General features: G+C 41.9%; 1 protein-coding gene across 1 annotated transcript; it reads left to right on the plus strand.

The window, feature by feature from the left end:
• The first annotated feature begins 477 nt into the window (after nt 1-477).
• rnd1b (Rho family GTPase 1b) lies at nt 478-11,243 on the plus strand. The gene is made up of 5 exons (XM_073470801.1): nt 478-597; nt 1,123-1,210; nt 9,599-9,708; nt 9,850-9,984; nt 10,998-11,243. Exons 1-5 carry the CDS (start codon nt 478-480, stop codon nt 11,241-11,243), a joined length of 699 nt encoding a protein of 232 aa, XP_073326902.1.
• The last annotated feature ends 13,105 nt before the right edge of the window (nt 11,244-24,348 follow it).

The following is a 24,348-nucleotide window of genomic DNA, read 5'->3' on the forward strand; positions in this document are numbered from 1 at the left end:
AGTAAACTACTTGTTCTTAACAATGGATTTGCTCAGTGGTTGACTGTGTACAACCATCAAACTCCTCTTACAACCTTGCACAGCATCCTGAACAGTATCTGCACAGAGATCCCTGCTTATAGCGCAGCTGCTCTCTCATCCTTGACACAACAACTTGTTTTTGCTCTCTGACAACATCACAGTGCAGTGTGTGTGTGTGTGTGTGTGTGTGTGTGTGCGCGCGCGCGCGTGTGCGTGTGCAGCACAGGGGTGTCAGAGAGCCTGTGGAATGGAGTGCTCCTATTGGCTGCTGCTCGCCTGTATAAAGAGCCGCAGTGGCAAATTCAATCAGATCAACTGCGAGCATCCTCCGAGAGACAGACGCCAGGACGCTCGGCACAGTGGGACGATTTCTGGGCTTATCTGCTGCTTGTTTTCTGACATTTTCTACAAAATAAAAAAAAGGGAGACAAAACGAATCGGAGCATCATTAACATCATGAAGGAAAGGAGAAACACACAGCCGCTGGTGGTGAGATGTAAACTGGTTCTTGTGGGAGACGTTCAATGCGGAAAAACGGCGATGTTGCAAGTCCTGGCGAAGGACTGTTATCCAGAGGTATGTATGTGTGATACAATGTGGCTCATCATACAAACACATGCACACAAAGCTCTTGTGGATGTCTGTGGATATCACAGGGTTGACTTCTCTTATAATAACTGAACGTGGCAGGAGGAGAAATGTGTGCGTCTGTTGCAGTCACAGTTTTCATGCGCATTTTCGTAACATTTTGTCCTCTTGGATTGTTTTCCACGCATTTACCGTAATACCTTCAAATGCATTAGCTTTTTTTTTTTTAAATGGCACGATTAATGAAATTGTGTTCGCATGTATGATTGCTTCGTGTTTTATTGGCCCCAGCTGGATATTTCCTGCAGCTGCAGTGATTCAAGTGATTGATTGATCCGGAAAATTGAGGAATTAAAAAAAAAAAAAAAAAGTATTCAGGCTTATTATTTGTATTTGACTGGCCCCCCTCAGTGCGTGTTGCACTAATTAAGCTGGATAAATTCCATTACCTGTGGCTGACTGACTGACTGACACCTCCCCACTAATGGCACCATGTTACTAATTGCTCCCCAGACCTACGTGCCCACGGTGTTTGAAAACTACACAGCCTGTCTGGAGCTGGAGGAGCAGCGAGTGGAGCTCAGTCTGTGGGACACTTCAGGTAAATGATCACCTCTTTTCTCTGTCTGTCTGTCTGTCTGTCTGTCTGTGTGTGTCTGTCTGGCCTATCATGGCCTGCCATTCTGCCTGCAGCACTGGGGGAGGCTGGGATATTATGGCCAGTGCGCTGTGAATGTAATGAGCGTCTGTCTTAGCTTTATATCCTCCTAGATGTTCCCCTTTTGGGGTTTTTTGTTATTGTTATGAAAGGAGATAGCATCAAAGTGATGTTTGATTACTTAACTCTTTGAACTGTGTAATACACATGGTAATACACATGGTCTACCAGTGCCTACATAGGTATTTTTGCCTATTTATGTAATTTCTTGGAGTATCTTCAAACAATTCATATCCCTAAAATCTGTACAACCTGGGCCAAAAGACTATATAAGTCAGTAAATCATAATAATTGATAAAGGCATAAACATAAAGCATAAATCTGACATGTTTTCCAAATCAAATCTTGATCGCCTGATCGATGGTGATACTGATATTAGGGAGTCAAAAAGTCTCATATCATTACATCGGCCTGTATACACACATTTTTTGCAGTGGTCCCTCAAATGTGGTTGTCAAACACTTAAGTTACATTTTACAGTGTAATAAACTTTATTTTCTAAGATGACATCAGTATACTGAAACAGTAAACTTCATTCAAAATTTAATAGATATATGTCACCTCAAGCATCGTTTTCTGCACTGTGATCTTAAAACCTAAATGTTTTCAGATCTCTATCCACAACATATACGCTGATAATCTTCTTAATTATTCTTAATGAACAAAACATTCTCAACATCTGAACATTGTTCAGTCCAGTCGATCAAATCCCACATGAGTAAAGCGTACAACATGATGACATGAAAGACAGAAGCCTTAGTTTTTAGCTGCAAAAAGAACGAATGCTGTCGATATTATGGTCTTTATTTTAGATCAGTTTAAACAGAACGGGGTAACAACGACCTTCCATGTGACGTTTTCAGAGGGTGAGAGGCTTGTGGACAGCCCTCCTGCTCTTTGTGCACTTGTTGCTACAGCTGGACAATGTTGCCTTAAAATAATATTGCAGTATTTTCAGGATATGTTGCGATACATGATACGTCTCGATGGTTTTACATTTCCTCAAAAGCACTCCTTAGATGCTACGGCCAGGCGGCAAAATCATGTCACAATATTTTTCAGATACCCAACAAATACATGGTACTGTGTGTTTTTACAGTGTGTTGTATGCATACTGTCTGTCATATGTACTGTCTGTCTGACGGGTACGGTGCCGTGAAAAGGAATTTCAACTTGGAATAATAAAGTCTAAGTCTGTATTGTAGGGATGACTAATGGTGCTTTCACAAAACATTAACACAAGGAGATTTTTAGTTAAATAATCATCAGTAATGTGGATATAATGAAGTAGAACAGTCTGGTAAGTTTAGAAAAAGGTTTAAATGATCGCTTTGCTGTAATGCAGCCTTTAAAACCAGGAAAAGACAACACTTATGCTATATCACAATATGACGATATCAAAAATCTAGGACGATTTAGTCTCATATCATGATATAATATCAATATAATGCGCAGTCCGACCTGTTGCACTGCAGAGTCTCAGTCATCTTTCAGATCTGATTAAATTTCCGTTTATATCATATTTTTCCATGTGGCAGGATAAAGGATTGTCAGATCTACAAGTGTGTTTCTCTGCCTAACATGTTTCACTGGAAACTACGCAGAGAGACAGCAATTATTCCGCTTCGCTTGCTGTTGCGGCTGACTTTGTGCATCATATGTTCATTTAGACTAAGCGTGAAAAAGAGGGTCAATGTGTCAGTGTGGATCTCCCTGGGGATCAGCTGTTTAGAGTGTTGACCTGGATACTGTGAACACGGGTCTGAAGCACCTGTTTGATTCCTCTTCATGCTCGCTGCACAATGGCTCCTCTCTCTAGCTCACATCCGTCTGCATCCACACTCGTGCTTCTGGATCCGTCTGCAGCCTCACTAGGTCACCCTGGCTGAGCAAGTTGGCTCGTGTGTGTTTGTGCATACGTGTGTCTGCGTACAATAAATCCTTTATGTAACGGACCCACTTGTATGAGATGATGCAGTATTTACTGTGTTCTCACACCCCCCCACCCACCCTCCCACCTCCTCTCCATTAACCAAAAGCAGCAACAGGAAAAAAGTGAATGTAATTCCCTCCCCAGACCAAATCCTGCTTTTTAATCCCAGACTGTGGACCTTTGGTCTGGCCAGCGGGAGTGGGCCTGGTGCCGGGGGATTTCGGGCACACGCACACAGAGACATCCTGTAGAGCAGGAGGAAGGTTTTCTGGAGCAGACAGACAGGAGGCAGCTCAGAAACTCGGGTGACCTGCATTCGCCTCCATATGCTGCTGCGGGTCACCCACTCCAAAGCATGATGCAGGGGATTAGACTCTGAATAGGACCACAGGGCCACCACTTCTGACTGACCCACTGAGTGGGAGATGCTTTCTTTCTTTCTTTCTTTCTTTCTTTCTTTTTTCTTTCTTCCTTCTTGTCTTTCTTTCTTTGCTTTCTGTCTGTCTTTCTTTCTTTCTTTCTTTCTTTCTTTCTTTCTTTCTTTTTTCTTTCTTCCTTCTTGTCTTTCTTTCTTTCTGTCTGTCTGTCTGTCTGTCTTTCTTTTTGTCTTTCTTTCTTCTTTCTTTCTTTCTTTCTTTCTTTCTACTCTTTTCTTCCCTCTGTTGAGCCCTTTGTTTGTCGCCCCCTCGTTATCCATGCACAATCCAAAATTGCACCAATTAGTTTCCGGCTAATTTGCATCATGAAGAAAAATGAACATGCCCAGTAACAAACACAGACATTAGAATACAAAACAACACGGTGATGATGTGAATATTTTAATTAGCGACATGCTTTAGGTTTGATTTAAAGACTAATGTGAGCACTGAGAGAAGGACCATCCCCCATCATTTATTATAGATTACTCTCCGTATCCCACGTCAGGCTCCTGGTGATATACGACAATCACAGGGGCTGTTTGTTGGAGTTCTTCTTCTCCTTACTGTAATTTGCTCTAATTGCGTGGAGTACCGTCGCTGCGGCCCCTCCACACTCAGAGGGTCTCCTCGTTATCTTGACTCCCCTTCATTGATCGGACTGACCTCATCACCGGCTCCACATGGCAGGCAGCTCCTTCTCCCCGGCCTGCCATGGATTTACAGACCAAAATCAATCCACCGGTTTTAATCAGCCTGGTCCAATCGGACATGTAGGAGGGGGGAGACAGAGAGAGAAAGAGGGGAAGGCGAACAATGTCCAGTGGCTGTAACTCATGTATAGTGAATAATGACTCTCGTTATGGTGTTAGTGAGTCATTTGTTTCAGGTTGAATGGTCTTGCTGATAAAGCCTTTGAGTCTTAGAGGATACTGTATATGTTGTATCGTCGCTTCTTGTATGATTAATGAATGAGCTTGATTTGTAATGAACCCAATATCCATTTAAGCTGATGAAACAATCTCTATAATTGTAAAAGAGAGGCTTTGTTAATAGACAATAATCATTAGAATGGCTATGTGTCAGGCATTTCTATTAGCAACTGAGCTTTCAGTAATTTCTAGTCTTCAATCTGTTCTAAGGCTGATACTAATGATTATTATTATAAAGATTAAATGAAAATTTCATGTCACAATTATCCTGACCAAAATAATGATTTTTTCAATAATCATCAAAATGTGCTTTAAATTAAAGGTACAATATGTAAACAAATTGGGGTCTGCATATCACCAGATTATCCACTAATTGCTGCTAACTGTAGCTACCATTAGTTAGTTAGCTCTGTTAGTCGTGCATCTAGCAGTCCAGACTGGGAACTCTGATTACTGGGGGTGTGTAGCTATCACAGGAGCTTAAGACCTGTATGATCAAACAATCTTAAATAATGTAATCATAAATCATAAGCCCCCGCTGAATAAATAAATGAAAATAAATGGTGGGCATCTCATCCCCCTGTATTTCCTTAATTATTTCCACACATCTGATGTAACTTTTTTGTGGGGGATATGATGGGCAAACTGAGCTTTTAGCCATGATGACAGGTGTAGGATTTTCAAATGATCGGAGCGACTGACGATAGTTGTGACACAAAAAATTGAAATACTGTCATCTTTTTAATTCCACATATGATATTATCGTATGAATAATCTAGCTAAGTTGTTAGGCCTTGTGCATGTTTTCTTTATGAGCTCATCTGGTTGCCTTTTCTCTGGTAATTTTGCGTAATTGTTCTTTCTGTACACTTTTTTACAGTTATGGTCACAGACCACCTCCCTACACTCTTATTTTGAGGGTAATTTTTTGGCCAAATAAAAGAGACAAAACACACAGGAAACAAAGTTAAACACAGATTTTATTGATTTCAAATTTCTATAGATACCGCTTATCATGATTTCATTTGGCCACCATAAACGTGTAGGTAAAATCATGACAGCCTGAACGGGAATCATCCAATGTTTGTGTTGTTTTTTTCTATAAATGACATAACCATTCATTCAGATGGTTGTAGAATCATTCTCTGTCGATTGACCAATTGTTTCTACACTAGTTTAGTATTAAATTAGAATAAAGGATAAGGCATTAAGCCCTAGTCTAGGCAGATGAATTTCATCCAACATGATGGGTGAACTATTATCATTAACCTTTCAGCTGCTCTAACACGTAGATTTTTACTTCTTTGTGAAAGATTACTGGCAGAATCATTTATAATTCAATGCACACCAGACCTTTTCTAGGCTATCTGTTGTTTGACTCAACTTCAAAACCTAGAAAGTGATCAGCTCTGACAGTGTCAAGTTACAAAGTAAAGCTTGTTAACAGCTCAGACGTGGCAATGCTCAGGAACAAAGAAGCGTCTTCTCGCTCCCTGCAGGGGGCTTCAGCTGTGATTCTGACTGGCTCTGGCATGTGAAACCGTGGAACAACTGTCTGACGCAATGTAGTGTGTTTTTTGGCCTGGCTGGCTGTGAAGACCATAGTTATCAGCTGCAGCTGCAGCAGCAGCAGCAGCAGCAGCACGGCTCCCAGTCGGCTGAGTGTGGGTGGAGGTGCAGAGCTACTCTCATCCCCAAATCTGTGAGTCATCCCATCACTGGATCATTAATCTGTCTGACCTCTGCATTCTCTCTGTAGGAGAGGAGTGTGCTAATGATGAAGACGGGCTCTGCCACTCTGCACAAAAATTCGATCACGGTCTCACCCATGCACACACTAAAAAGCAGATCCTCCCCTCCCCCACCTGTACGCACCAACACGGGGCCCGACGTCTGGGCCTGCGAAGCCTACTTCTGCTCTGGCCCAATTTCCACCTCGACACTTAGCTCTGGGCGCCGCACCATCAAGATGGATGGAGTTGAACTCAGCCGCAGGAATTTGGTTATGCTCTTTTCTTTTCCTTCCATTCCCCAGTTAGTCAGCCTCGCTGTCCATGTTTCATGCCTCAGAAACTCTCCATCTGTTGTCAAGGCGTGCTCTTCAGAGAAAGGAAGAAAAGGAACATTTGGAGCATGCTTAGGCTCTGCATGTGTATTGATCTGTCTATGTGAGCCATTCCTCGGGTTGTTGCAACGGCGAGAAGGAGGGAAGACAGGGAAAGAGACAGAGACCGGTGCTCTGTGATATCAGACTGCAGGGGGTGAAGGATTAATGGCATAGGAGGGCTCTTTGTGATCTGCCTCAGTAGGCGACACTCCTGCCTTTCCTCCTCTCTTCCTCTTGGCTTTTTCTTGCCACAATAGAGAGAGCTATTTCTTCCAGGATTAGAAACTGGGTCCTAGTGTGTCGGGAGAGTGCTGCCAAGGCTGCTCCTGCACCCAAACAGCATGCTGTGGAGCTTCAAATGCTAATATTTACACATTTTTTATTCATTCCCTTTGAAGATTGGATAAATACGCCTACTGAATTGTGCATCGTTTGTCCAAAAATCGATTTCTGCGGAAGAAAAAAAACATCCTAGACGTCCCCTCCATCTCCCTTCCCCCTTGGCAGGGTAACTAATTTGTCAGCTTTAATTGCAAAGGCTCTTGGACCCCCTGTGCAGCTTTCCATTGATTGCTGCGTTTAGATCAGTGGCCATTTAATGCAGAATCACACCCAGTTTCCCGGCCGTGTGTGATAACCCCTTGTGGGAGATTGAGAAGATTTATGGAGCGGCCCCTGCCTCTGTCTCTCCTGTGAGACACCTCAGTCATCAGACACACACACACACACACACACATACAGGTTCATCAGCCTTGGGTTGCTAATTGTTCTGATCTTAATGTGTGTCAATTTTCACAGTCAGCAAACGCAAAGTTGTCTCACAGATGAGCGTGGCTTTCCTGTTCCCGCCCTAGGTGTAAACGGTGTCAGGGCAATAGTGTAATTTGCATTCTGTCTGTTCTCTCTCGTAGTAAACACTGACTTTAATCAGGATGTTTCGGTTACCTTGCTTTTGTAAGAGTAGAACAAAGTCATTTTTCTATCCAAAGGCATAGAAACAGAGTTATAATACAACAAGCCTTTGTTCCTTTGCAGAGATGTTTACTTTCTCCCGGACACTGAGCCCGGAGGAATTTCATCACAGCTTGTCATTATTCCACTCACAGCGCCCGGCAGCTGGCAAATTCAGTTTTACCCTTTGATAATGTGGAAAATCATTAAGTATTCATGAAACTGATCTATATGCACACATCCATGTTGTGTGCGCCGGCTTCATATGTTTCCTTCTGATGCATTGTTTTCTACGCCCTAAATCAATTAGGACGGTTGTGTAATGTCTAAATGAGTGATTACACAGACGGCTTTTGTTATCTGTAGCTATAAGAGGAACACTGAATCCCTTTTGGGATTCTCACCGAGCCTAAAGTAAACACAATAATCCCATTGAGCTGCTCCGCTTCTGTTTCATCTGATCACAGATTGGGTTCACCTCTGGCTGCTGCCTAATTTGAATAGTGTGTTTGTGTGTCATTAGGTGTGAATGTGTGATAAATGTCCCCAACTCCTTTGCCGAGCAGAGGAATGTCCCCAACAGTAGGTGGGTGGGCAGTTTGCGGTGTAAAATGATTGATTGGCAGTTAAGGCGAGCCTTTATGGTGAGGTGGGAGGAATGCCTGATGTAGATGGTGGATTCCAAGGCTGTTGCTGTGGTAACAGAGGGACTGGAGGTATTGCGCGGCGAGCAGAGGATTTTTTGGGGGGTGGGTGGTTTACTTAAGGATTCTGAGCATGAGTGGGAGCGTCTGCCTGCCCCACCGTTCCACTTGCGTAATCTACTGCAAGAGAAGATCAATGAGGATTTAAAGCTCGATTGTCATCTTCTCTCGCTCTGAAATGGCAGCAGAGGATATAGGAGCAGGGAAAAGAGCAGTTTCAGGGACAGCAAAGTGAGGCTCAGCAGGAGAAGTGATGCCGATTGCACATAATCCCCGCAGCTGTATTCTCTCGCTCTGCCTCTGACAGTCTGCTGCTCGATCAACCTTTTTTGCTCTGACCAAACTGCCTGTTGTCAGAGTGATCGATCCCTGAAACAGTGTCCACTTAAATTAAATTATCGGTTTAAGTAATGAAGTCTTTAACATTTTAAAATGCAAATTTAGCCTCGATGTTAGTTCCTTTTCATAAGAAAATATGAAATGAAAATGAAAAAATAAAGGTCCATTCATTTATCATTCAACAACACAGTGTTATACAATGAAATGCAAGTTGTTGTGCCTTTATGCTACTCAAAAAAAAAACTTTCTTATGGTTAAGTGTTGAGGATGAATTGAGGAGTTTCACAGCCTGAGGAAATACAGCTGCTCAGTAGACTGGTGGTACGGCAGCAGATAGTTTTGTATCTTTTGATAGATGGCAGCAGGGTGAACAGGCTTTGGCTGGAGTGGGTGTCGTCTTTTAGTGTCCTTTGTGCTCTGTGCCAGACACATCACCTCACAAAGATCACTGATGCCCAATAGATGGGTACCAGTGGTGTTCTGGGTGGTTTGAATCACCCTCTGCAGTCCTCTGTACACCTGAAGTCAAAGTTTAATAAATACCAAAACAACCTTTTTCGTAAAAAATACAGGAACAAAACACATAAAGAGGAAATTTGAGAGCTACAAAGTATGAAATCTATGTGTGTGTTACCATTTTACTGTGAAGGTGTGGAAGACACTGAGGACTTTTACCGATATTTCAAAATGGTGGCTGTGAAAGTTCCTCTAAAACTTTTGTCTCTCAAATAAACATATTTCAGCGCTGCACTCATCCTGCTTCGAGTTCCTGTGGTAAAAAGTGGCTGCACTGAAGTAATTGATGGCACATGGAACTACTTGAAATCAGAGATGCCTGTGTGTTTGCCTTTCATCCACATTAATAAGTTTCTCTTTTCTGCCCTCTAAGGTTCTCCATACTACGATAATGTGAGGCCCCTGTGCTACAGTGACTCAGACGCAGTTTTGCTGTGTTTTGACATCAGCCGTCCGGACACTGTGGACAGCAGTCTGAAGAAGGTGATGACTTCAGTGCTTCGCTTCGCCATCATAATTCACTTTTGTACCACATTGTCACCCACTTGTTATCAGGAATTGCTTTAAATGCAGCTTGTTTTCTTTAAGTAAAGGTTTTTATTCCCTGTCCTTTTGTGATCACAGTGGAAAACCGAAATCCTGGACTTCTGTCCGAGCACACGTATCCTGCTCATCGGCTGTAAGACTGACCTGCGCACAGATGTATGCACGCTGATGGAGCTGTCCAATCAGAAACAGACTCCCATGACCTATGAGCAGGTAACACATTTTGTCAGGAACATTGACAATACTAAATTAAAAACATTAAAGGTCCAGTGTGTAGGATTTAGCCATGAGGTTTAAATCTAAAAACGTGAATGGTCCTCTGTAGAGTCTGTGTTTGGTTTGGCCTTTCTGGGCACACCATGGAAGAGGACCTGCTGCCTCTGTAGGTATAAAAGGTTAATTCTAGGCGAACGAAAGCACAACAATTCTTATTTTCAGGTGATTATACACTAATGAAAACATAATTATAAGTATTATAGTCCATTTCTGCCAATAGATCCCCAGAAATCCGTCACACTTGCCCTTAAAAATAAAGAGTGCAGTAATATTAATGGTATTAATATATAAAAATTATCTCTGTTCAGGCTTCGACCATAACATCTTGCATGTCACTAAACTTCCACGAGTTATGTTCAGCTGGCATTCTCAAGTTTTACAGAAATTAAAAAATTAAACTATAAACTAAAAGTGTCTTTTTTTATGCTGACAAAGAAACGAAGAGTATAATGAGTCATCTTTTGTCACCTAGAAGAGTCAATGATGCCGTGTGTGTTAGAGTGATCAAAAAGGGACCCAAAGTCCAAAAGAAAAGTAAAGAGTTGCACAAAAATGGAGGATAAACCATAAATCCATGGAGAACAAACACACAAGGACTGGAGAGCAGGCACAGACAGGAGACACAGGCAAACCAATGAAGAGTAAAGGAAAAACACAGACTTAAATACACAAGGGCTAATGAACAAATGAAACACAGCTGTATACAGAAAAATGGCAGGACGTAACACATGACACATGAGGATACGATCTACAAAATAAAACAGGAAATGGCAAAACCATGACAATGCACCCCGTTTCACAACCATTTATGAGCTTGCAGGGACGTTTCCTCCTGAACTCCTCACTACATGGTGCAAATAGAAAAAAATATAAGAATATTATAAGAAGAATAAAATAAAAATGTATTAAAGGATGTTATGAACAGCACCCTTCATCGCTCTTTATTGCAGGGTTCTGCCATGGCCAAGCAGCTGGGTGCTGAGGCGTACCTGGAGTGCTCGGCGTTCACCTCGGAGAAAAGCATCCACAGCGTCTTCCGCACCGCAGCGATGGCCTGCATCAACAAGCTGCAGCCTCTCCCGAAGACCAGCCCCACCCGCCGCCTCTCCAAAAGACTGCTCCACCTGCCCAGCAAGTCAGATTTGCTCTCCTCCACCTTCAAGAAGGAGAAGGCCAAGAGCTGCTCGGTCATGTGAGTGGAGACCTCTTGGGTTACAGTCATCACATGCGACCCCCAAGCCCCTGCCTCTTTGGTCTCGGGGAAGGGGGGGTGGGCACGATGGTTTTATCAGGGCTTCCTGCTGAATCCTTCCCTCACCCCCCCGGAAACCAAACACCCGTCAGAAGAGGTGGACACCCCGCTGTCCACTTGCTCCTGAACCTTTTAGCGCACATTTGTCTTTTTCCACTACTGTTTATCTTGCTTTTCCAACCAACAATATCAGTCAAGGTTTGATCATTGAGCTATCATTTTTTCACCTGTAAACAGTATGCAACTACAGCGGTGTTACATCTGTCTGATTTTACTCTCTCTAGGCACATGTTGATTTTGTCCAAATTGGAAATGTGCAACGTGTGACGTTTAATCTTGTGATGTAAATGCCTCTCAGACAATTCAATGGATATTTTTCTAAGTACAAAAATATATCTAGCATGAAACTGACGGGAATTAGCAAAATCCTGTCCATCCCTCTTAGTAAGGTGTCTGAGGTGTGAAATAGCTTGTCGCTCGTGTCCCCATTTAGGCTCGTGAAAGCACAGAGATGTAGAGGGAGTAGTGGGACAAACCACAGTGAGAGCTATTACATATAGAGAGCTGTTCTCGTTGTCTCAGTGGTGATGAGAGCAGGGATAAGAGCTGTGAGTGCAGGCTGCTGTGCAGACAGCCGTCTGGACTGTTTCAACCTGCATGGATGGTTGATGCATGGTTGTGTAGCTCTGGACAGCGCTGCTCCACAAGCTGTCAGTGGAGGAGGATGAAGAGACTCTGTGTGTGTACAAAACGAAATGAGGACACACAAAAAAAATAAAGGGAAGTTTGGTTGGGCTTCCGGTGCTCTGCTGTCACAGCTTGAGTCTATTTTAAAATGCTATTTTGGTGGTGGGACAGACATTTTAATAGATAATAAAAGATGCTTTTGTTGTGACCAGGAGCATAAACAAACGCTTCAATGCCGAGCTGTCGAGCGTTATTTGTGAGGCTGGTTGTTGATGCCGGTCAAGGTGTTGTGAGGCATATTTAAAAGCATAGGATAAATAATAACGCCTACCTGAGTCAGGCTGACTGCTAATGGGAAAATCTGGTTTGTAGTTTTCAAATATTCTTTGGAAAAGATTTGTAGCATTGTATTGTTGGGAGTTTTTTCAACAATTCTCAAATGGTATGCAGTTTTGAAAAATGCCTTTCATATCATGTTCCCAGAAGTCATTGCGAAGGTTTTGACTCCTGTAATATGCCTGTGGATTTCTCTGATTTGCAACAATCCAAATGTAGCACTCCCGAGCTGACTCTATTCTTCCAAGGTGACTCAAGTTTTTTGCGTCAGCGCTCTTGTTAATCTATCGACCTCCAATAAGCAGCACTTACTGTAGGTTACGGCGACTACGGAGCAAAAATCAGACCCTTTTCTGAGCTTAAATCTTTGGCTTCATGGTTACGTGTGTGTGCAGCATTGATCCCTGTGCTTCTAACCATAAAGCAATAATGATTTAAGTGCTTGTGATGCAAAGGTAACCTGTGCGGCAATAAAGATGCAGCTTTGTGATAACTGTCATGCTATAGCGCTCCACGGACATCCATGTTTTAGACTGAAACCATCTCTGCTGTACAAAGAGGCTGCTGATCTGTGTTTGCCCCTCCTCCTCTGTGTAAGTAGCTAACGGTATATAAAATAACCGATGATGACGTCGTGCGTGAAGAAGAGTTGGAGACGCTAGACTTTGCTGTCAATTTTACATAATCATAACAAAGTATTAAAAAGGCAGCAGGATCTAAATAAACTGCTTGAATGAGTTGGCAGTGCAGTATATGCTTGTGAAATTGGAAATCTACTTCAAAAGTCCAACAATCATCTTGTAAAAAGGGCTAGTGTGTGGAAAAAAAGGAAATAATGTGGGACTAAGGAGAACAAGTAATCAAAATGCACAGGCTGGCCCTGTCCAAAGAAAGCTATTTTTCCATTATTTGTTTTTATGGTTGATGTGTATTTTCTTTTTTTTTCTCTCTCTCTCTTTTGTTTTTTTGGTATTTAAAAGCATGATGTGAGTCCTGGTGTTGTTTTGGAAGATGGTCGTAGCGTCTTTATGGAGCTGTGGACTGCCCTTCGGTAGTCGGAGGAACTTAAAGCGGTGATTTGCACAAAGGCTTCCAGTTCATGGTCACACACCAAATTCCTCAGCATTGCCTAGCAACAATTCAGCATAGGAAACAGAGACTGGCTCTTGGGTTGGTTGTGTGGACAGAGAGGGTTGGCTCACAAGCAGACATCCCCACATCCATTATCACAGCGTCGGTCTGTGTCTGCATTTATTGTTCCAAAAAACAAAAAGATTCTTGATATTTTTCTTTGGGTTAGGGAGCTGATGCCAGGCCTTCTGAAGGTGGGATAGACGGGCGGCTCACGGACCATGTCAGTTAATATGCAGCCTTTGTGTTGTAGTCAGTGTGTGGTACAATGGTGCAGTCAAACTCCTAAGCATGTCCTAATGAAATTGTATGATTGTACATACCGTCTCTTGTTTTATAATCATTGTACGACATCTTCAGGGATGTCACATGAAAATATTGTTGTTGATGTGAATATTTATTCTATTTTTGCCTCTTTTTTTTTTTTTTTTGATTGACATGTACATTTGTTTAAAATCTATTTTGGAAATTTAACCTTATTTCCTTTTTTTGGGTTTGTTTTTGTTTTTTGCTGTGTTAAATAAAGCTTGCCCTGTCTGGCACCCTTGAATTGTTGTCCTCCTGTCATTTTAAAACTTAAATAACTGACAATTCATTACATAAAAATGTCCATTCTCTGTGAGGATATACTTAAACGTCATATAAAACACTGGCTCCTCTGGTGGAAAAATTGCCTTTTTTTGCCAGGCACCTGAATATTTCTGGAGAAAAACATGTTAAGTGTAAATTTACAGTGATACTGTTATCAAATTTGAACTTGGACTACGTGAGGCTATATGCCGTTGTGTTTTCCAGCTAACCGGGGCAGTTCCAGGCCATCTGCAGGCTTATTTCTGCATTAAAAAATTCAGCCAACCGGGTGACAAGAATAACTATAATAATTATATAGAAATATCCAATCTTCTCCCTGATGGTCCTGATTGTTTATGTAGGTCATATAGAGGCATTATTGTTAAATTACTATAATTTGATAACCAGTTAAAAGTTTCTTGTAGTATGTTTCAAACTCCATTTTTCAATTTCCATTCTTTGTGAGGATACATTCAATATATTCCCACTTCTATATAATTATAGATATTTATTTAAAATCAGTGTCTATTATTTCATCTTTTTTCCCCATTTTACTCTTTTAAAGGTTTTAAATAAATATAAAATATTGCATTTGGCTATTGAGATGCCTCTTAATACATAATATTGGCTGTCCTCCAGTTCTCACACATCATTACTATATATTGATTTCGATATATAAAAGTCATCTGAGCTTGATAAAAAAAACTTCTACAGAAAAAAACTTAAAATCTGATCTAGTTTAAACCCTCCTGTCATTTTTTCTGATCACATACTTCTGAAAATGTTATAATGAAAGTGAACAGATGTCTCCAGTAGTGTATCACTTCAATCATCTCTGTAGGAAGTGAGGTGCTCATCTTTTCCACTCTATCAGTGCTAATAATTCCTTTAACAGACTCCGTGTCACTGCATGCATGCAGAGCATGTCTCATTAAGGAGAGAGCAAATTTAGATCACGATAGAAGGATGGATGGGGGATTACTGTCATTTTCCATTACTTCAACCCTGAACTAAGATCATAGACGCTGATGATCAGGGAGTTATTATCACAGACTGAGAGCAGGAAAACGTGTCAGTCAGATGTGTAATTGACAAACGATTACCAGCATGATGAGCATAATAAGGATGACAGACAGGAAAGTTTTCACCACCACTTACAATGTAAAGTATCTATTCGGCTTAATGTAACAATAAAACTAATTATGTGTTAATTATGTCTCATATTATTTCGAAGGCAATGACAAGCACGCCAAAGGTAATGAACATTTTCCAAGATAGATAGATAGATAGATAGATAGATAGATAGATAGATAGATAGACTTGGCACACAGTCATCCTTACAGGTTGTTGGAAATCTTCACAGCTTCTCCATCTCTTCTGAAGATGCACCAGGCTGCTGCTCTCATCTGTCTTCAAACACACCACATCTGGCCACTGCCAGCTGCAGAGGTGTCTAAAACTGGCCTGATGCCACAGTATGTCGCAGAGGTGCTTTATAAAATAAAATGCACCTTATTCAACTAAATCTAACAACTTGTATTCATATGATTTCTTGCTGGATGATTCTGTGGGGAAATGTGCATTGGCCTGGTTGGCAAATTGTTACAGGTTAAACAAAAACAACTTTTTTTATTTCAATGTTTGATCCAAATGCATTGAAACGTTAAGAAATTGGTGTGAGGACGTTGAATCTGAGCTGTGCCCAGTTCACCACAAAACCTCTTTGTTAAAAAAAAAAAAACACTTGCTGCTATAAAAACAACATGAATCATGGGATGTCAGTGGGTGGAGCACCTGAGGTAGGAGCTGACATTGTGCACATGCAGGCACACACACTGGGTGCGAGGACATGTAAATGGGCCACATACGCTGCTAGTCGTAGTAAATTAGGCCAACATCTGGACAGGCACAGAGAGTTCAATTGCCCACTCAGCTGTGGCTTGTACCTCGAGGGCTTGGTTAAGGAGAAGTGGCATCATGGCACAGTCCAGTGAGCTTTCAGGAGCGACCCTGCCATATTGTTAAGACTTTGCCATACGCAGCCACCTTAGAAAAGTTCTTTGTGTCCAGTGCAAACAGTGGGTCACTGCGTTGTCATGGAGGGCATTTAAGTCACACAAAGACAGTTTAACGGGCTGTAAAACACAGTGGATTAATTCCAACGCACACACGAGTTAAACTAATCAAAATATCAATCCACATCAGAAAATTAAATTCATAAGAGTGCTAACATCATTATCTCCCTGGTGACATTTAAATCAATTAATTCCAAAATCCAGATTGATGGTGGAAGATGCTCCCACAGGCATACTCCTTTAGTTACAGCGATGATATTCTTGTTCGAAGGTATGTGAGACCAAAAAACTGAAAAAATGGACGAGAGCGGATAGTTCAGGACAATGAGTCAGTGTTCGGGCTGGACTGGACAGTTTTTCTGGACGGTGGTGGTGTACAAAGGGTGATCTGAGGGGAGTAATGCGGCTCTGAGTGGGCTGCCCTCAGTGCTGTTGTGTAATATTAACATCATGTTCTGGATCCTCAGATAACTCTGCCAGGACACAACAACACAACAGCACATTCCAGACGTAACCCTTCACTCCATGTCTCCTGTGTGTGGGCAGACAGATTCAAATCTACCATGTTGTTGGGAAAAAAACTGTTCTTGAATGCTGCAGTGAAAATTACATGGAGCCATCGACATGCATCTGTGCAGATATGAGCTAATCTTTGATTACTGATGAGGTGTGATGATGTGTCGAGTCCTGCAGTGTGCTCTCGCTCTCTCTCTCTCTCTCTCTCACACACACACACACACACGCACACGCACACACAGACACCAGATTCTCTGCCTCTGCCGCAGTGCAGGGCAGGGCCAGAATATCCAAACCCATCAGTTCCCAATTCACCCAGTTTTGCTCTCAAAAAATGAGGGTAGTATAACACAACATTCATATTATTCCTTTTATCCTTGCAATCTCTGTACAAGCTCCTGCAAAGAGTGGCAGTAAAATCCTGTTTTTTTTTTTTTTCTTCTTGGTTCTTTGCAGATGCTCAGTCTCAGAGGAAATATTAGACTGAGATTTAAAGACGAGTGTTTATGCATTCATGAGAAACTCAAAATATTCTCTTAACTGTGTATGATTATTTCACTTGTTGATGACTTGAATAAAATCCTCACCCTGCAAACACATCCACGCAGCACCGACGTCTGACCGCCTGAACAGATCTTCCCTCTAATGCCGCAGCTCCTCCACCACCACCCCACCTCTCTGCGTGACCCCTGACCCCAGACTCCCGCCTTGTGGCTAAACCTACGGCTCCCCTGGAGCTCTCTCTCTTGACCTTGTGTTTCCCTGGCAGCACCACCAATGAGCTCAGTCAAATGTGAGCAATTGTTTAATGTTCCCTGTGGCCACAGTGAGGAAAGAACAAGTTGTCTCTCTGAAACTCACTGTGGTTGTGTTTTTTTTTTGTTTAGTTTAAAAAAAAACAAAAAAACAAAGGAATCGAGAAATTGCTATGTTGTTTTTAGGACACATCCTCATGCATTAACCGGGATGGGCCGGAAACGTGTCTGTGGCACAAGTCATGCAAATTGAGCAGATGCCGGCTGGATGAGTAATCATCGGTTTATTCTAATCCTTATACTCTATTTGCGGGTTAGGGTTAGCATTGCCTCTGGTATATCTTTACTTGCTCCTGTTTGTCAGAGGAGCAAATTTCCTAAGTCTCGTTTACAAGAAATGGGAGGCATTTGTTGGTAGGAAATAAAAATGTGGGCACTTTTTTTTAAGGGATGTAATGTTGTGTATGCCTGCAGCAAATTTTTGTGCTCTTTGTGCTTAATTTGAACCTGAAACGACGTCTGGTGCAATACGCCAAACGTTTACATTACATTTTGCACAAATTTCATGACTTATAAATAATGTGAAAAAATTGTCCCTATATATCCGTGAGTGTATTTGTGTTTTACATTGTGTTGGTGACTCTCTCGTGCACATTTCATACAGAGGATGTTCCTGACAGTCAGTGCATTGAACCTTACATCCAAAACATAAACACAGTAGACAAACACACACAAACTGCACATGCTCTGTGTCCTTCTTTGTGATCACTGGGCAACCGCACACAAAGGCCGAGGCGTGCTCTGCTGTGCACAATGTGACAGTGTCTGAGCACGAGGCTCTACCCTTAACCCGCACACACACACACAGAAACACACACACATAAACACACAGCGGATTTGGCTACGGGCCACATCCTGCGTGTGTCTGCACAAGCCAAAATAACATGGAGACATCCAGTACAGCGGCCATACGCGCCGTCCCCTCAGCTGCACTAGTGGAGACATAAGCAGGGCCCGATGCTTTGTCCTTCATGCTGATTAAAATGTTAGATTAGGTCAGCTGCAGCAGACTGAGTGCACAGCAGCGATAATTACTCCATAATTACACCTAAATACACATTGTGTCTCTGCTGTGTTTCGCCCCCCACATCATTTTACTCTTTACTCATGTGCAAAAAGCATCAAAATCCAGATCTGACCGGCTATGTTGATGGATGAACCTGCTCTATAACTCAAAGGGAAAACATCAGCGAACATTAAAAGGACCAGTGCATTCTTCCAAACAGAGCCATGAGTGATCAGCGTGCATGCATGTGTGCAACTGTTATCCCTGAGGTCCCTGAAGCTATGAGAGGAGTATTAGCAGTGGGGGGAAGGATGGAGACAGACAAAAGGGAGGCTACTGCAGACAGCACTCTGCTCTTTTTTTTTTTCTCTCTGCCACTCCTCTTTAGGGAACCATGGCTACAGGCGGGAGCATGTGCCTTTAGTGGTTTGAGGGAGTGTGAGGTGTGTGTTCAGCTTAGTCCGGGATGCGCGCGGGACCAGAGTGCCCTCCCACTGAGCAATAACTCTCCTGCTCTTGCCTGTGGGGGGGTTGGGTGGAAAGAAATAAGGATTTGGGGTGTGAGCAAAGGCCGAGGAGGAGGATGTGTGCGAAGATGGGAGGATATCTTCGATAGCTCTGAACCGCATCTGTATTTTATCTCAGAATGAACTGGACTTTGAAGAGAGGAGTGCTTCATGTTTGCTCTGCTGCAACAGATCCAGACAGCGGAGTGGTAAAGCAGGGTGGATCCAAGAGGAACACTGAGCCAAGCAATGACATTGATCCTTAGTGACAAGGGAGCTGTAAAAGCACTGAGAATACACACACTACAGGGATGTTTTTGCATGTACATACTCAAAAGGGGAACTGAAGCATAGAGCCAATGCATGATTACATAAGCACTGCATTGGGAAGAGGTCTGAGTTGCAGCGAAGATGCGCCGAACAACCTATGAGGGAACAAGAGAGGCTTATATGGTCACTCTTCCTCACAAGGCTGTGTTATCAGTGTACTTATTTAACTGGCATGTGCCGATCTGCAACAGTTTTAGTGCAGGGATATGTTGTCATGACAACAACAGGTAGCACATCTGTGATAAAAGCATGTTTCCTGACAGAGGCAGACGTACAATGCATGGATTTTTTTGAGAGAGACAGTTGAGCTGCGTAGATGCCTTTTCAAAGAAAATGCATCAGTCCTGTTTTACCATCTCGCTGCAGTGTGCATCGTCTTGTCTTACGGTGTAACAGAGGTGTCAAGAGCCTGGTGGAGATTTATAATATGAGCCTCAGTCACACAGCAGTATTTTCAGCAGCATATGCACAGACACCAAAGCAACACTATGGCACACATGAGACAGTTGATCAGCTCAGTAAACAGAGTCCCGCATGCCTGCGTGGATTTGGCTTCAAGCTCACTGCAAACATGAGCATCCAGGCAGTCTGTTCAAGGGAGAAGAACACAATTAGCAGACGTTAAGCTGGAGTTTAGAAGGTCATGACATTTCTAACTAACTGTGGAACTGTCGCACTTGCGCCAAGCTGTAAAATATTCACTTTGCCTCTCATTTATTAATCTCAATTTTAAGAGATGAATGTGTTACAACTTTGCCTTGACCTCCAACAGATTCACTATTGTAAGAGCAGCAGACTGCAAAGTGCAGCATCAATACCAAGACAGCAATGCTGCATATCATACAGTATTTTAAAGAGTACCTTCACCATTTTTACACATTAAAGTGTGTTTACAGTTCTTGGAGAGTACAACTGCATACGCGATAAAAGTAGTTTAAAGCCTTTTTCTGGCTCCTGGGGAAGCTGCATGAATGTGATAAATGTCCTGCAGTGATAACATTCAGTGACTATGTTGCATTGTGGGTCAAATAGGTGCAAGATTTTGAAAAGGAAGAAGGCGTTATCTCTGGTTCTGCTGGAACGTTTTTGATCACTTGTTTTTAAACTGTCCATAATGAGTCCAACAGTGTTACAGGAGTGCAATGCTAGACCAGTGGACTACTTTTCAAAACCTGGTGCCTACATTATCCACAATGCAACTTAGCCACTGAGTGACATCACTGGAGGCAATTTATCAGATTGCATACAGGTTCCTCTGGAGCCACAAAAGGTTTTATAGTACTGTTTTAGCACATACAGTAGTACTCAGCAAGACCTTAAAACACATTTTAATGTGTGAAATTGGTGCAGTTGCCCTTTAAGGACTTCCCTTGGTAAATCCTCTTTAACTGTCATGGCCACAATAGAAAAATGGAAAAATCTGACAACATAAATATATTCATACTTTCTTTAGTATATTGCTGTGCAATGTATGTTATTTTTGCAATTCTCCTCCTTGGTCATATCTGTAAGTGAAAGGCGTGTATTATTATTACTTTTTCCTTTATTTTTATATTATTAAATTTTTTTGTTTTGCTTTGTCTTGTTTTCACAGGCTTAAATATGCAGGAATGATGACTAATGGGACACAGGTGTACACAGAAAAAGGGCAGGAAAAAGACAAAGACAGGAAGTGGAAAGTAAAACGCGACACACAAGGATATAATCTAGACAATAAAACAGGAAACAACTAACCAAAAACCCAAACCATGATGGTGTCATTGCATGAACATTTAGACATATCATCCTGTTTCTAACACAAATTAGCGCTCTCGCCTCAGTAAACCCAGTTCTGGATCTGTGGTGCGAACGACGAACTGTATAAGATGTTCTGTTCTGATACAGGAGGGTCCAAATGAGGAAAACATTTTAGAGATTAAGGACAGTGCATGTCAGTCATGCTGGCAGGGGAGAATGTCTGTACTTCCCTGCCTTGCTCTCTGTATTACACTTATCACACAAGCCCTGATAGGCTTCCTGAACAAAGCCAGGCTCTCTGTTTGGCTATGCACCATCCTATTTAAAAAGATGGAAAAGTGAGTGCTCTGAGATAAAAGAGAAGTTTTTAATCAATGCATGGGCTAGATACTGGAATGCATAGTCTGTTACTATGCAACACATCAGCACCAGAGATATTCCTGTGGAGGATTTTCATCCAGCCTCCTTCTGTGTCCTCCCTCCCAAAGCTGTTTCTTCTTTTTCCCTGTGTCTTCTTCCTCTTGTCTTTGACTTACATATTCCTCGGTTTTGATTCACAGCTGCATTGGGGGTGTCTTTGATAAGTAAATATGCATTTTTTTCCCCTGTCGCCATCCTTCCTGCCTTGATACTGACTGTAGACGGCTTAGAGTCACCTTTGTGACAGGAATCAGTATGCTACACCAGCAATATTTAAATGCTCTCTCACTCTTCTCCGTCTCTCTCTCTCTCTAATTACTGAGATGGCATTTGATGTTTAAAAGAGCTCTTGTGTGTAGATCCACACTGTTTAACAAATGTGTTACATCATATTACTGCGTGTTATGCTCCAATTTCACAATTGTTTTGTGTTATTTGGTTTAAAAAACAATTCTTCACTTGCACAATGTAAAGTGACGTATATCCACTTGATGAACTGCACGTCCTTTTGCTTCAGATGTAAACTCTACAGTATAGGTCCATATAATGATATCTAGTTAAAATACTTTTCACTGTTCGCTTTGTATATAGTGTTTTTAGCATTTTTGATCATTTAGGTAATCACGTAGTTGTCTTTATCTAGCGAGGTTAACCTGTCAGCTAGCCTAGCTGGCTGCTAAAATAAAGATTTACCTTCATAACTGAAGATATCGCTGGCCATATAAAATTGAAATCCCTTATCCAGCAATGAGGTCGGAGCTTTACTGCTCACTTTCACAAGACGGTGTCAGTCAATCACTTTCATTTGTGGCAGCTCTTACAAGCAGAGTGTAAAAGACAGCCATAGCGTCCATCTAAAGGATAAAATATTTTCCAAACCCTATGTACAAAAAACGAGCAGTAAACTATTATCACTATATACAAGCAAGCTGTGAAGAGTGACGTATTCTTACTAAGTTACGGTTTAAAAAAGAGAGTTATCTCTATCTGATAGATAACCGTTAGCTAGCCACATGCTAACGTTAGGTCACTATGGCTCTTTTTTTACACTCGGTGCTTAGAAAAATGAAAGTGACTGACGTACACCGTCTTGTGAAAGCAAGCAGTACAACTCCGACTCCATTGCTGGCTAAGAAATTTACATTTTTGTGCGTCACGTTATGTTGTGTCATGTTACATTTTACGTGTTTTAGGAGCCAACTAGTCTAGCTGACAGGCTAACCTCGCTAGTTAAAAGTCTACGTGATTATAGAAATGATCAAAGATGTTATAAACACTATATACAAAATGAACGGTAAACTATTAACAATATATTCAAAGCAAACCATGAAAAGTGGAGTATTTTAACGTAGTCACGGATAACAAAGTACCAACATAACTATACACTTACGCTGCAAACGCACGTGCAGTTTGTAAAGCGGATATACGCCACACTACAGTGTGCAAGTGGAGAATATTCACAATCTTGCAGACAATGAAATTAACAAGGCAATCTGGCACTGTACATTATGTATGCTAGGAGCTTAACTGAAGTTGAACATGAAAATTATTTTTCCGAAGATAAACTCTCACCTTCTCTCAAGATTTCCTCTTTCTTATGGGTCCCTGTAGGTTCTTTGTGTAACCTGACCTGTTTTTCGTCTACAAATAGGATACCAGTTGGGCTATGAATATGAAAATATATCGTATGACTCACACCGATTAATGTATCATACGAGGACACACTGTGGCAGGAATGGATACTCACACAACATCCTCAACTCTTGCTATAATTATCTGACATGATTAAGCTTTCTGTTTACTCTTCTGATTCACAGCTAAACTGCTGAGTGAGCTGTTTGTTGCCACGAGGTGCAGCTGTTCCATCTGCTAAGTGTAAGAACTCGTGCTTATCCCTATCCCTCTAGAAGTGTGACGTCTCTGCATCAACAAACCACAGGTGAAGCAAGGTGCCCACTTCATGACCGCAAGGATTTTCCCTTCTTCACACACTTAACCTTGAGACATTTAGAAAACCACTGCTGAGAGAGCGGTATTACATGTCTGATAGCTCTGTAGGTTTATCCTGATCTTCCTTGGTCTCTGCTCAACCTGGATTATAGTGCGAGAAGTAGTTACATCACATGTGGGTAAATAAAATCTTTGTGTGGCCCACAATAACTGTCAGCAAGTGCACTCAGCTGCAGCACAGAATGCTTTTTCAGCCTACTCTTTGGCACAGCAAAATAAAATCTATGATTGTGCAAGCGCACGATTTTTCATGAGCTGCTCCAGTTTTATATTTACACTGTAAATTTAATGTGAAGCCTGGAAAGCTTGCACAGGATCGTGCCTCAGCCAAAATGTTTATATAATAATGACGCTTCCTGTCTCGGAATTAGGTAATTCTTTAAGAAAAAAAAAGTTAATATTAATTACACTAGTCCTTCTTCTCTGCTCTACAAGTGTAAATAGGTTGGGATGAAATCTAGAGAATGATTAGCCTCAGCCCATCCTGTTTCTTAATTCAACTTTGCATCAGCAAAGGCGATAATCTGCCCCCATAGTCTCAGTTGGGAGGTGTAAAAGTGTCGAGTTCGCAATTTACTGTAGTGTAAATCACCTCCATACTATATCTCCTGTCTTCAAACTGGCATCAGTCGGTGTGGAAGGCTGTGTTCCTTCCCAGTCTGGTGTCCAGCAGTGTTCACTGGGAGATGCTGACAGCGGTGACTTCCCCCGTGATCCAAGGTTGCTGTGCAGACAGTCTCCCGTCAGCTAATAGGGCCGCTTAGCTCCACGACTAGTGAGCAGCAGTAAGCGGATCTGCTGCCGTCCACAGTTTCGGAGCTACCTTCAAATTCAGGCCATTTCTCACAAATTACACCATTAAATGTGTTTGATGTGTAAATTTGACTCCTGATTCTAAATTCATTTCAAG

This window comes from Pagrus major, chromosome 7, assembly GCF_040436345.1.
Source record: "Pagrus major chromosome 7, Pma_NU_1.0".
Lineage (NCBI taxonomy): Eukaryota > Metazoa > Chordata > Actinopteri > Spariformes > Sparidae > Pagrus > Pagrus major.